We start from the raw sequence: 13,419 nt of genomic DNA on the forward strand, positions 1-13,419 counted from the left end.
AAGACATGAATGAGAGGAGTCAGACACTCCCAAAAAGAGTACATACTGTATGATTTCATTTATATAAAATTCTAGACAATTCAAACTCATCTACAGAGGCAGAAATCAGTTACGTCCTAGAGGAAAGGGATGAGAAGAGGGTCAGGAGGGAGGGAGGGATACAATGAGGAAACTCTGGAGGCATGATAGATGTGTTACTTTTTCCTAAGTGTAATGATGGTACCGAGGGGTATCCATAAGTCAAAACCTATCAACTTTTCCATTTAAAATATTTGCAATTCATTGCATGACAACTATGCCTTAGTTACACTGTTCAAAAGATTAATGGACAAATATGAATAAAGACACAAACAAAAGGCTTGTTTCATACTGATTATTCACACTAATCAAGATAGGAGAGGCTAATTTAGGGCTTGGAAACAACATCAGTGAAGGTAAGGGGGTCCATATGAATTTATTTTATTATGCCTCAAACTAACCAGATACATCCCGTTTAGTTTTTTATAAACTCATCAAGAAACACAAGATGTTGTGTCTCCAACAAATCACTTACAATAAAAAATATCAATCTAGGATGTTCTCTTCCCAATATCTAGACTGGTTCCATATCTATAATGGTAGTAACTCTAGCTGGGAGATGTAGTCTGCACAGTGTAAATTCTGTTGCACTCCGGTCTCGTGTTTCATACAGTCAAATGAGAATACACTGGTAGGACTTAAGATCTTTCCATTTGTGGTCCAGACTGAGTAGAACTGACAATTTCTTTTTGTAATTTTTTGAAATGCAGGTGTATTTTGGCCAAAATAAACACAGCTCGATGCCATGTTCCTTCAATATTACTGGATATTTTCATACATTCTAATGATTTTTCTTGCTCTGTTTAAACTGATGTTAACCAAGTTCACTTCCAGTTTTGACCGTATCTCTGGTCGAAGACCATATATACCCAGCTGCATTCTGAATATCCTAATTTCCCCAACACTTGGACGCATCATCTTCCCACACACCTAAATTAGTCCCTGCTCCATTAGATCCAGAATTCACAAATTAGGTATGTGCAATTCCATTATGACTATTGCTCTTTTGGGGCTTCCCCAATGGATCAGCAGTAAAGAATCCACCTGCAATGCAGGAGATGTAGGAGATGCACGCTCAGTCCCTGAGTCGGGAAGATCCCCTGGAGGAGGGCATGACAACCCACTCCAGTATTCTTTCCTGGAGAATCCCATGGACAGAGGAGCCTGGCAGGCTACAGTCCACATGGTCGCAAGGAATCGGACATGACTGAAGCAACTGAGCATGCACGCATTGCTCTTTTTTAACAGTGAAGCAAACTATATATCATGCTGGGTTCTCTCTCAATATGTTTTATAATTTATTATTAAGGATTGAGACTTTCTAATCGCTTAAGCCCAAGCCCCATGGAACCAAAGATGACACAGATGTACCAAATACGATCACTGAGGAACTGCCCCCAGGATGTGGTCCCATGCCAGTCTGTCCCGGCTACAGCTGTGATTCCCTCTGAAATTCAGGGCATGGAAAATGGGAAGAGAATATACTGCTGGAGAGATCACGAAAATAAGGCACATCTGGTTCCAAGACTTCCATTTCAAACAGAATTTTTGAAATGCATGAGATCCTTTGTGTTATTATTTCAATCCTGCTCACTTTCCTAGGGGAGAAATAAATCCCTCTTCCTGTCTTGTAATCTTTCCATCTACAGAGAGTATACACATATTTTTTAAAATCTTAAAGTGATTAGGCCAAGTACCATTGTAACATACAAAGTCTCTGAAATATACAACACACTGAAATAAATTCACATTTATGTCCCTCTAGAGCATCATAGAAAGTTACCAATGGCACAACTTCAGTGAGTCTGTAAATTGGTGTGTCTTATTTACTTAGACATTTTTAAACATGCCTCCAGTATTTAGTGTCTTGTACTTATATATATAAATATCCTTTGTTTCCAAAAAATCTTCAGAAGTGTCACAAAAATTTTATTGACTGTGTGTTTTTACAGATTTGCTTGGTCTGCATAAAGTGTTCTTTAGATGTTTTATGTACACATTTGTGTTGCTGTCTCTTTTTACCCGGGGTAAAGAATCCTCCTGCAGTGCAGGAGACTCAGAGATATGGGTCCAATCCCTGAGTCGGGGAGATCCCCTGGAGAAGGAAATGGCAACCCACTGCAGTATTCTTGCCTGGGAAATCCCATGGACAGAGGAACCTGATGGGCTACAGTCCATGGGATTGCAAAGATTGGGACACAACTTAGCAACTAAACAACATCAACTCTCTTTAAACATTGAAACAGAAACAGCATTGCAGTAAACAACTCAAAGGCTTTGGAATCAGAGTACCTGGTTCAGCCACAGCGGCACCACCATCCTGGCCCAGAGAGGATGCTGGGCCCTCCCTCCCTCGTCCTGTTTCTCCCAGTAGAACACAGGGATGGTATTCCTAGGGCTGCAGTAAGGATTAATCAAAAGAACTGGACAAGAATCTCACAGAAGAGCCCAGCACACAGTGAACATTCAAAAACCCAAGAGCTGGGACTTTCCAGGTGGTCCAGTGGCTAAGACTCCCAGCTCCCAATGCAGGGGTCCAAGTTTGATCCCTGGTCAAGGAACTAGATCCCACATGCCACAGCTAAGTGTGTGCACGTCACAACTCAAGACCCCACACGCCACACCTAAAAAATCCCATGTGCCACAACTAAGACTCGGCACAGCCAAATACATAAATATTAAACACACACACACACACACACACACACACACGTGAGCAGACTCCTCTGGCAGTCCAATGGTTAAGACTTCATGCTCCCACTGCAAAACAGTGGCAAAAACATTAAATAATAATAATAATAACAGAAAAACTGAAAAGCTGCTCCTGAATTGCAAAAAAAAAAAAAAACCACTTTAGGGCAGAATCCAATGATTATAAATTACCTCATTACATAGTAATGTGACTGCAATGCATCCTAGCAAGAGCAGAAAACTTGAAATTATTATTTGATCAAAAGAATATTTCCTAGAAAGGTAGACTTTAAAAAGAACATCATTAAAGTGAAAAGACTTAGTTTAAACTCCAGCTTCGGCATGCTAATAACTAGTTCTGGTTGGTTATTTTGTTCTAACTGACCATCTCGCAGTCTGTTAATGGACATAACCTGGAAATGGTAGGTGCATGGTGAATACATATGAGAAATTAAATTAAAGTTATGGTCTACAACTGCATTGTCTATGTTTTTATGTGTGTGATACTATAAGATCTCTTTCACTTTGAGGAAAAGCCATAAAACCACTGATTTTCCCAACATACCAGTCACTAGTCATCTTATACTTCTCTCTGATGACAAACACACACAGCTAATGTGTGGCTCCACCGGGCGTGAGTGGCTTGAGAGCCTGAACTATGAAGTTAAAAGCCCACGGGGGTTCCAGGAGCGATTGGAGACCCCGTGAGAACTCATGTGCACTCACTGAAAAACTGTGCAGTGACCACTGAAACTTAAAGTCTGCTGTTTTTATCCCCAAGCAAAATGCCCGGGTCCCCGATGCTCAGAGCCCTTTAAAGATGGTTTTATTCCTTTCACAGGTCTCCCGTTATGGCTGGAGGTCTCTTTGCCGTGGATCGCAAATGGTTTTGGGAGTTGGGTGGCTATGATCCGGGTCTGGAGATCTGGGGAGGAGAGCAGTATGAAATTTCTTTCAAGGTAAGCCATCAGCACCCTTGCCACACTAGGTCAGCCTCTTTTTGACAATTGCAATGGAATGGCGACATTTCGTTTTGTGACCTATGCTGTAAATTGACATCGAAAACAGACATGTCATTTTCCCACCTCAGCTTTTGGCTGAGAGAGGCTACTTCCTCCTGAAGCTTCCGAGAGACGCAGGCATGCCATCAAAGTAAAGCAGAGGAGAAAGTCCGGAATCCCACTTGAAGGCAGGAAACGCAACGCGTGAGCACCCCTGCTGCTCCGCTGGCCGTGCGCTCCTTCTCAGGCCCCCAGAACAGACAGACAGTGGCTAGGAGGTGAAAGCAATGGAATTACTGGAGCTTCTGCCCTTTGTGTTTGTTCTAGAACAAACACATATGTTGGAGAAGGAAATGGTAACCCACTCCAGTATTCTTGCCAGAAAAATTGCACGGACAGAGGAGCCTGGTGGGCCACAGTCCATGGGGTCGCAAAGAGTCAGACATGACTGAGCAATTTAATGGTTAAATGATGTATATATGTATAACTGAAACTTTATAGAATTCCAAAACAAGTGAGTTTTTTATTTTTATCTGAAACTACTCAGGTTTCGTTTCCACTTGCTTGGACCATAAGTACTTCTAAAATTATATCCTTTATTACATATATTCTCAGTCGCTCAGTTGGGTCTGACTCTTTGCGACCTCATGGACTATAGCCCATCAGGCTCCTCTGTTCATGGGATCATCCAGGCAAGAATACTAGTGTGGGTTGCCAGGCCCTTCTCCAATCAAACCTGCTCTCCCGTATTGGCAGGCAGATTCTTTACCCACTGAGCCATCCAGGAAGCCTTTATTACATATATATGCATGCATATATTCTGATATACACATATATGATACATAAATATATAATAGCATATCAAATTTCAGGATTTGTAAATGACAACATTTACTACAACATATGAAGATCAGATAATCAAAGCAAAATAAACTATGCAAAAGGTTTTCTTTTTTCCTTTTTCCTTGTCATTATTCATACAGAAGATAGTGATTCTCACAAAATTTACCATACTGAAATCTCAATAAATAAATTAGCTCTTAATTACCTCTATTATAAAGTCAAACCAATTCTTACTAAAATAAAATGTATCCTGAATACAGTAAAAGTCAAACCTAATAGTCTAGCTAAACTTTTTGAATTTATGCATAAAAGAAATTGATAAAACTGGTTTTTATTCAATTTTAATAACCATATTCAGTGTGTTAACAGAAATGTTATGTTGTCTCCAAAGTGTTATAAAATAAATATCCCCAAAGAGAAACTCAGGAGACATGACTGCAGGCTTCAGCACATCTAGAATTTTTAATCTGATTGCTGGCAATAAACCTGGGAACACTATTTACTAAATTAGTGCTTCTTTTCACCATTATTGAAACACATCTAATTTCACACCTTAGGCACTGTTTTCTCAAACTTCTGTATAGGTACATTTACACAATTTATTCAATGATATGTGATATATAAATGCTAGGCCAAGTGCTTTGCATGCATTATATAGTTTAAAACCACAGCTCTAAGAACTTGGTACTATTCTATTTTATAGATGAAGAAACTGAGACTTGAAAGTTTTAAAGATTTTTACATTAATTCTTTTAAGTTGTAAAGATTAAATAAACTACCTGGTGTTGCTTAGGGATTAAAATGCTCAGGTTGACTCAATTGCAGAGAATACAGAAACATAAAATTGTCCGTTCACCCAAGTCATATCTGCCAACACCATTCCCAAGTTCACAGTTACCCTGTTAGTCTCTAGCTAATGGTTCCTTTCACTGAACAGAGGAGCGTGTCTTCATTATAGCCCAAGAGCATAGCCGCAAACTCTGTGCTGACTCTGGCAAAATACTGATGATATCAGATGTGGTCCAAAGCTGGAAAGAATTACAATAATTCCTTCCACTGGAAAAACAGAAAATTGCGTTTGACTCCAGCAGTAAAAGAAAATACAGCATTGCTACATTTGCAATATCATCAGAAGTCGAAGTATGCTTTTTACTTTTCACAGTTCAAGAGTTTTTTTGGTTTTTATATTCTCTTAATTCATGAGTTCTTTAGGTTTAAAATACTATTAAGAAAAATCTGTATTGTACAAATAATAAATAGTGGAAAAAGTATAGAGAAAAGGGAACCTTCTTAATACTGCTGGTGGATTATACATTGTTGCAGACACTGGGGAAAACAATATGGACAGGTTCCTTAAAAAACAAAAAAAATAAGAGTTGCTATATGATCCAGCATTCCCACTACTGGGCATGTATCTGGACAAAAATATAATTCAAGAAGACACATGCACCCCTGTATTCACAGCAGCACCATTTAAAATAGCTCTGACATGAAGACAACCTAAGTGTCCACCGACAGAGGAATGGATAGAGCTGTGGTGCGTGTATACAATAGAACGTTACTCAGCCAGAAGAAAAAGAACAAAAAAAGATGTCATTTGCAGCAACATGGATGGAACTAGAGATTACCATACTAAATGAAATGTCAGACAAAAAAAGACAAGTACTGTATAGTATCACTTATATGTGGAATCAAAAACAAAAAAAGCTACAAATGAACTTATTTATGAAACAGAAATAGACTCACAGACATAGAAAACAAACTAGTTACCAAAGTGGTAAGCAGGGAAGGGATACATTTGGAATTCAGGATTAACAGACACACACTACTCTATATAAAATAAACAGCAAGGATCTACACAGGAAACTACATTCAGTATCTTATCACAACCTATGAATCACTTGAAACAATGTAAACCAACTAGACCTCAATCTTTTTAATTTATTGAATTATTATTTATTTATTTGGCTATGCCAGGCCTTCGGTTGTGGCCTGTGGGATCTGTTAATAAATTCCCGGACCGAGGATTGAACCCAGGCACCCTGCACTGGGAGCATGCAGGCCTAGCCACTGGACCACCAGGGAAGTCCCTATGCTTTTTTAAAAATTATTTAAAAAGAAAAAAAAAGGAAAAAGAAAACCTGTGTTAAAGAGATACCTGACTTTGAATAAAGAACCGGGTGTAGATAAAAGCACTGCGGGAAGTCTGAGAGTTTGCAGAGTGGAATCTGCATTCTACATCACAGGGGTATTTGTAAGACAAACACAAACTTGAACCTCTCACGTGGCTATCACTTCTATATATTGCTTCTTTTCAGGGTGACCTGGGGTTTTATTACCCCACTTCCTCTTCCTCCCATTATCTGTCATTCTGAAGGTTATGATTGGAATGCAGCCCTTCTGTCTTTGTCTAGAAACCGTGGAAACAGAGCTAGAGGTTCAGGACTACGTTGCCCCAGTTTGTTTGATGAGAATGCCAGATGCTTTGTCAACAGCTATGTCTTATGGGGTCCTGTTTCAGACACATCCCTCTGTCCTTCCCGCCACTGTGGGCTGACCTTGGGCTTGCTGTCCCTCTCTATCAGTACTTGGAACATGAGGGGAACACACTCAAGCAGGTTTTGCTGGAATTGGCATGGAAGATGAGGAATATTCTCCATATGAGATAAATCAAAAGAATTGTCTACAAATAGCTCTGCTCAATGACATTTTAAAAAGTCAAAGAAAAAATCAAATATCTGTATTTGGAGAAATAGTCCATAAATCGTGATTAATTTTACCAAGGGAAGCACTGTTAGATGCTCACTGGTCAGCCCTCCAGTCTTGGGAACATGTACAGACAACTGAAAATTCACCAGTCTATTCTACATCATCAAAAAGAAATTGTTTCAAGTCTGAAACTTAGAAACTCTCATTCAAAAGATTTCGGTCTGCATTTGTCATCAGGCATCTTTGCTTGCTCTTTGCGCGTCAACCAAAGAATCATTTCTATGACGTTTATGACAAGATTCTGTGGCTGAATGAAAATATGTCCAGAAAAGTGTGTGTTAGTCTCTCAGTCTTATCTGACTCTTTGTGACCACATGGACTGTGTAGCCCACCTCTGTCCATGGCGGCTCCTCTGTCCATGGAATTCTCCAGGCAAGAATACTGGAGTGGGGGTTGCCACTCCTTTCTCCAGAGGATCTTACTGACCGAGGCATTGAACCCAGGTCTCCTGCATTGCAGGCAGATTCTTTACTGTCTGAGCCACTGAGAAAACCCAGGAGGTGGAGGTGGGGGGAACCCTCTGCTTTATATTAAAAGGCTGAGTTTTGGGTCAGACGATGCTGGCTATGGGGGCAACTCAGTTCTCTGTCTCTCTGAACATCTTTCCTTTTTCTAACATCTGGCGAGGTGAGGAGATTTCATGCCATCACACAGAGACCAGCACAGCATACCACAAAAACGTTGCTGTGGTATTTCATGACACAGTCAAGGAAAAGAGCTCTCTAGAGAAATGATCCGTCTGCCCTGTGCTCAGGCTTCAATCTCTTTTAATATGAATCTGAATTCTCACATGACCCAGAATTATCCAGCTGCCTTTCAAACGTTGCTAGATTACCAGCTGCCAGGGAGGAAAAAGCACCATTAAGTCAGACACTCAACTAGCTTTTACTGAGCATCTAATTTACATCAGGGCAGTATTCCAGGTACTCAGTTTGGAGTTGCATTTGGAAACAAAAGGGCTTCCCAGGTGGCATTAGTGGTAAAGAACCCACCTGCTAATTCAGGAGATGTAAGAGATGCAGGTTTAATCCCTGGGTCAGGAAGATTCCTTGGAGGAGGGCATGGTAACCCACTCCAGAGTCGTACACGATTTAGTGACTGAACAACAACAGCAAGTGACCACCTCTGTTATGTGCTCTTGTCCTTCCCATGCGAAAGCTTAAGGTTCAGATATGTAAGGAAATTACCACTTACCTCTCACAATCTTTCAGCCTTTATCAGTCACTAATTCATTCAGTGGGCATTTATTTACTGATTACAGTGGGCCAACTCTGGGCTAAGCTCCAGAGATTCAAAGATAATGTGAAAAAAAATGGCTCTCCAGTTGCCACCTGGAGAATTAATTGATTCCAATTCCTCAGTATTGTTTGGAATATATGTTATTTCCATATTCACAGGAATAACTTCAGAATATACACAGGAACCTCTTCACCAGCCTCCCTCCCTGTTCTTTTCTCCTCTTTCAACTGATCTCCAGTTTTTACTCATTTAATTCCCTGAGTCACTTTATTTTCCCCTCCTAAAAGTTCACAATTGCTCCTAAGAACCTCACAAATCAAATTAGCATGCCAAATCATAAACCATGAAACTTCCCCTCAATTGTCTGCCTCACCCGTCTCCAGCTACACCGCAAACCAGTTAAAGGCGTGCTTTCCTTTCCTTCCCAGAAAAGATGGAAACACACCCACCTATCACTGTCCTTGTTTATTGCAGATTTTAACTAACCAGACTTTGCTCTGTTCCTGAGACTTTGGGTTATTCCCTCTAAAATATTAATCAGAACCCTTCATCGTGAATCAATGTGCCCTGCAAGCTAGACCCTGCAGAAACATGCAAGAAAGCCCAGTACGAGCCTTCAGGTCAAGTACAACCGAGATGGGTATTTCACCCATTAAACATAAACATCAGATAAAGCAGAAACGCACAAAAAACTTAGGTTAAGAATCTCCTCTAGGGTGTCCCTGATGGCTCAGTGGTTAGGAAACCGCCTGCCAGTGCAGGGGATGTGGGTTTGATGCCTGATCCAAGAAGATCCCACATGCCATGGAGCAATTAAGCCCATGCGCCACAACTACTGAGCCTGTGCTCTTGAAAACCCCAACTACTGAGCTCGTGCCCCCTAAAGCCTATGTTCCGCAAGAGAAGCCACCTCAATGAGAAGCCTCCGCTCATCACAAATAGAGAAAAGCCCATGCAGCAGCAAAGACCCAGCACAGTCCAAAAAAAGACCTCCTCCAAAGTAAAACATACAAAGGTACATTTATTCACAGTCTTCTAATGCAAGAGAAGCCAAAGCTGTTCCTTCTGCATTTGGGTCCTCATGTCGGGGTAAACTAGAGATGCCTGAACCACATCCACTTTGCATCCACCAGGAGTCCTAGCTTGGGCTGCTCTAAACTGAAATGAGAGGGACTTCCCCGGGGGTCCAGGGTTAAGATGTCACCTTCCAACGCAGGGGATACTGGTCTGATCCCTGGTTGGAGAGCTAAGATCCCACATGCCTTGTGACCAAAAAACAAAACATAAAACAGAAGCAATACTGTTACAAAGTCAATAAAGACTTTTAAAAAAAACTGAAATGAGAACCTGAAAGACACTTGGAAGCTATCTTCAGGCAGTCATAGAACCCTTCTGATTTTTTTATGATTTTTACCTGACTCTTTAGTATTACTTTACCCACACTGATTTGACAGCAATTTTTAAACAATTCCATCTTTTAAGCACCTCAAATTAGTTCTGATATGAGCAACAACTCTTTCCATAACAATATTTCATCAATTCAAATGATACATCATCAAATTGCATAATTATAATTTTTTTAACTAGCATAATCCCCTTTGGGAAGAAACGCACTGCCTTTGGGTTCTTTTTTTAAGATTTTTTTATGTGGACCATTTTTAAAGTCTTTACTGAATTTATTACAACATTGCTTCTGTTGTTTATGCTCTGGTTTTTTGGCCGTGAGGCTTGTGGGGTCATAGCCTCCTGACCAGGGATCAAACCTGCACCTCCTACATTGGAAGGTCAAGTCCTAACCACTGGACCACCAGGGAAGCCCCAGTTGCCTTTGAGAGACACACACAACTGTGAGCCAAGGATTCCAGGTGGATCCAGTATAGCCTGTATCCAGCGTAGGTCCACCTAATATGAACGCTATTTGCTATGTTTACTGAACGACTAGAGTGATGGTTTAGACATTAAGTTGATTGAGCAGATTCAGACCTTGCTGTCAAAAACTCTCAGTCTCATAAGAGACAGGGAAAGCTCATGTTGCAAGGGCAGGGGCATTGCTGTCTCCATACGGAGGCAAATCACCCAGCTCCTGGGTTCAGGCCTGGGGTGAGGCGCTCCCCCTGAGTCCTTGTCCTCACACAGGTGCCCCAGTTCCCTGCCCTCTGTCCAGGGGGCTTACAGGTGTACCCAGGTAACTGAGTGGCCAGGGTCATACAGTGATGAGGCAGGGTGGGGGCAGCCTCCATGCCCTTCCGTGTGGCCCTTCCATGCTGCACACTCGCCCTACAGACCAGCTCTCAATCCTGTTTGCAGGTTGTCACTTCTGTTCCCTTCCCTCAGGCCCCATCTTGTGTAGACTCTCTGTTGTTGTTGTTCAGTTGATAAATCGTGTCCAACTCTTTGTGACCCCATGAACTGCAGCACAGCAGGCTTCTCTGTCCAACACTATCTCCCTGAGTTTGCTTAAACTCATGTCCATTGAGTCAGTGATGCCATCCAACCATCTCATCTTCTGTTGCTCCCTTCTCTTGCCCTCAATTTTCCCCAGCATCAGGGTCTTTCCCAGTGAGTCAGCTCTTTACATCAGGTGGTCAAAGTATTGGAGCTTCAGCATTAGCATCAGTCCTACCAATGAATATTTAGGGTTGACTTCCTTTAGGATTGACTGATTTGATCTTCTGGCTGTCCAGGGGACTCCAAGAGTGTTCTCCAACACCACAGTTCAAAACCATCAATTATTTGGCACTCAGCCTTCTTTATGGTCCAACTCTCACATTCATACATGACTACTGGAAAAACCATAGCTTTGACTATAGGGACCTTTGTGGGCAAAGTAATGTCTCTAACATGGGTGGGGGGGCGGGGCGGGGAACAGTCCTAAAATAAGCCTGGAGGGTTTCTTTGAATCTTTGATCTATGTGACTGTGACTAGGAAGAAAATGTCCCCAGAGAAAAAAATAGAAGATGGAAAACACACTGAACATAACAAAGAGAATTCTTAATACTGCCACACAGAAATAAACACATCAGCTCAAAGAGACTAAAATATGCCTGAGATTTTAATAGATGGCATCCATTTATTTTGCATCCCTTTCTGATTTTTAAAAGCTTCACATGGAGCTACCTGTGTCCCGAAGTCCTGGCCATTCCAGTCTTCCTATACCGGTAATAACTGTTATTTGGCCCTTTAGCAGGGAAAAGTAATGACTTAGCATTTAAAGGTCATTGAATTTAATTTCTTATTCCATTCAACACTAATGCAAGGTAAAAATATAATTTCTATTTCATAACTGCAAAGGCAGGCCATTACTTAGTTAATATCAAAGCAAGGAGCAAAATTCAGGCTTGCTCTACTAACCATTAGCCTAATTTCTCTTAGCTGGAAAAAAAATAGATTTTATGTCCTCTGTGCGAAAGTGGCTACTCTATTTCTCTGAAACTACTTTAAAAAAGAAATGCAGTTTCTTCCCAACTGAATTTTATCCAATATGGGGGCTAACAACTCCTGTTATGATTTAATGTAAAATTTAATCTTTTACTGTCTTTAAAATGCAATGGCTATTCAATAAGATTTGCATGTACACAACAGAGACTAATCACTGAGTATAGAACACTCAGCTTTTTATTCAAACATGGTAACAGCCATCAACTTGGAATTTGCTAGAGTGCAGGAAACTGTATAGTCTAGAGCTTAGTCTCATTGCAGAGCTTCTCAAGAACATGGATTTCAATTATTTGTACTCAGAATATCAAAATTGATAAATAACCTCACTAAATTAGCTAAATTTAAACCTTCCCATCATAGTACATTGGGCTTTCCTGGTGATTCAGATGGTAAAGAATTGGCCTGCAGTGTTGGAGACCCAGGTTTGACCCCTGGGTTGGGAAGATCCACTGGAGAAGGGAATGACACCCCACTCCAGTATTCTTGTCTGGAGAATCCCATGGACAGAGGAGCCTGGCGGGCTACAGTCCATGGGATCACAGAGTCGGACATAAGTGAGTAACAAACATTTACTTAACACTTAACATAGTATGTAGCCATCAAAAAACTTTTAAGTGTATTTATGGTTCAACAATTGAATATTATACAAGTATAATTTACACTTTTAAACTGGAAAAGAAAGATCTACTCTTATAGAACACTCACAGCAACAACAAAAATTATATGAAACAGGAACAACAACAAAAAAAAGCCTACTCTTGACAAAAGTATCAGATATCTTACCCCCAACCACAGTGTATAAGGAAAGTATCACATGCAGTAAGATCAATTCAGTGATGGGCTTTCCCTGGTGATCCAGCAGTTAAGACTCTGTGCTTCCAAGGCAGGGGGCACAGGTCTGATTCCTGGTCAGGGAACTATGATCCCACACACCACATGGTGCAACCAATAATAATAAAGTCTTCATTAAGGAACAACAGAGGATGAGATGGCTGGATAGCATCACTGACTCAATGGACGTGAGTCTGAGTGAACTCCGGGAGTTGGTGATGGACAGGGAGGCCTGGCGTGCTGCGATTCATGGGGTCGCAAAGAGTCGGACACGACTGAGCGACTGATCTGATCTGAAGGAAAATATAATAATAACAAAAATTAGTTTTTTGAAAAATATCAATTCAATTGATGATAAATTGGGGCTTCCCTGGTGGCTCAGAGGTAAAGGATCTGCCTGCCAGTGCAGGAGACACGGGTTCAATCCCTGGTCCAGAAAAACCCCACATGCTGTGCGGCAACTAAGCACCTGGGGCACAATATTGAGCCTGTGCTCCAGAGCCTGGGAGCCATAGCTACTGAGCCTAC

General features: G+C 41.1%; 1 protein-coding gene across 1 annotated transcript in view; it reads left to right on the top strand.

The window, feature by feature from the left end:
- GALNTL6 (polypeptide N-acetylgalactosaminyltransferase like 6) overlaps nucleotides 1-13,419 on the top strand; it is a 1,542,469-nt gene that overhangs the window by 1,403,402 nt on the left and 125,648 nt on the right. Inside the window, exon 7 of the mRNA NM_001191298.2 lies at nucleotides 3,611-3,728. Coding sequence (NP_001178227.1) covers nucleotides 3,611-3,728 — 118 coding nt within the window. The remainder of the gene's footprint in view (nucleotides 1-3,610; nucleotides 3,729-13,419) is intronic.

This window comes from Bos taurus, chromosome 8 (assembly GCF_002263795.3).
Source record: "Bos taurus isolate L1 Dominette 01449 registration number 42190680 breed Hereford chromosome 8, ARS-UCD2.0, whole genome shotgun sequence".
In the NCBI taxonomy this organism is placed as follows: domain Eukaryota; kingdom Metazoa; phylum Chordata; class Mammalia; order Artiodactyla; family Bovidae; genus Bos; species Bos taurus.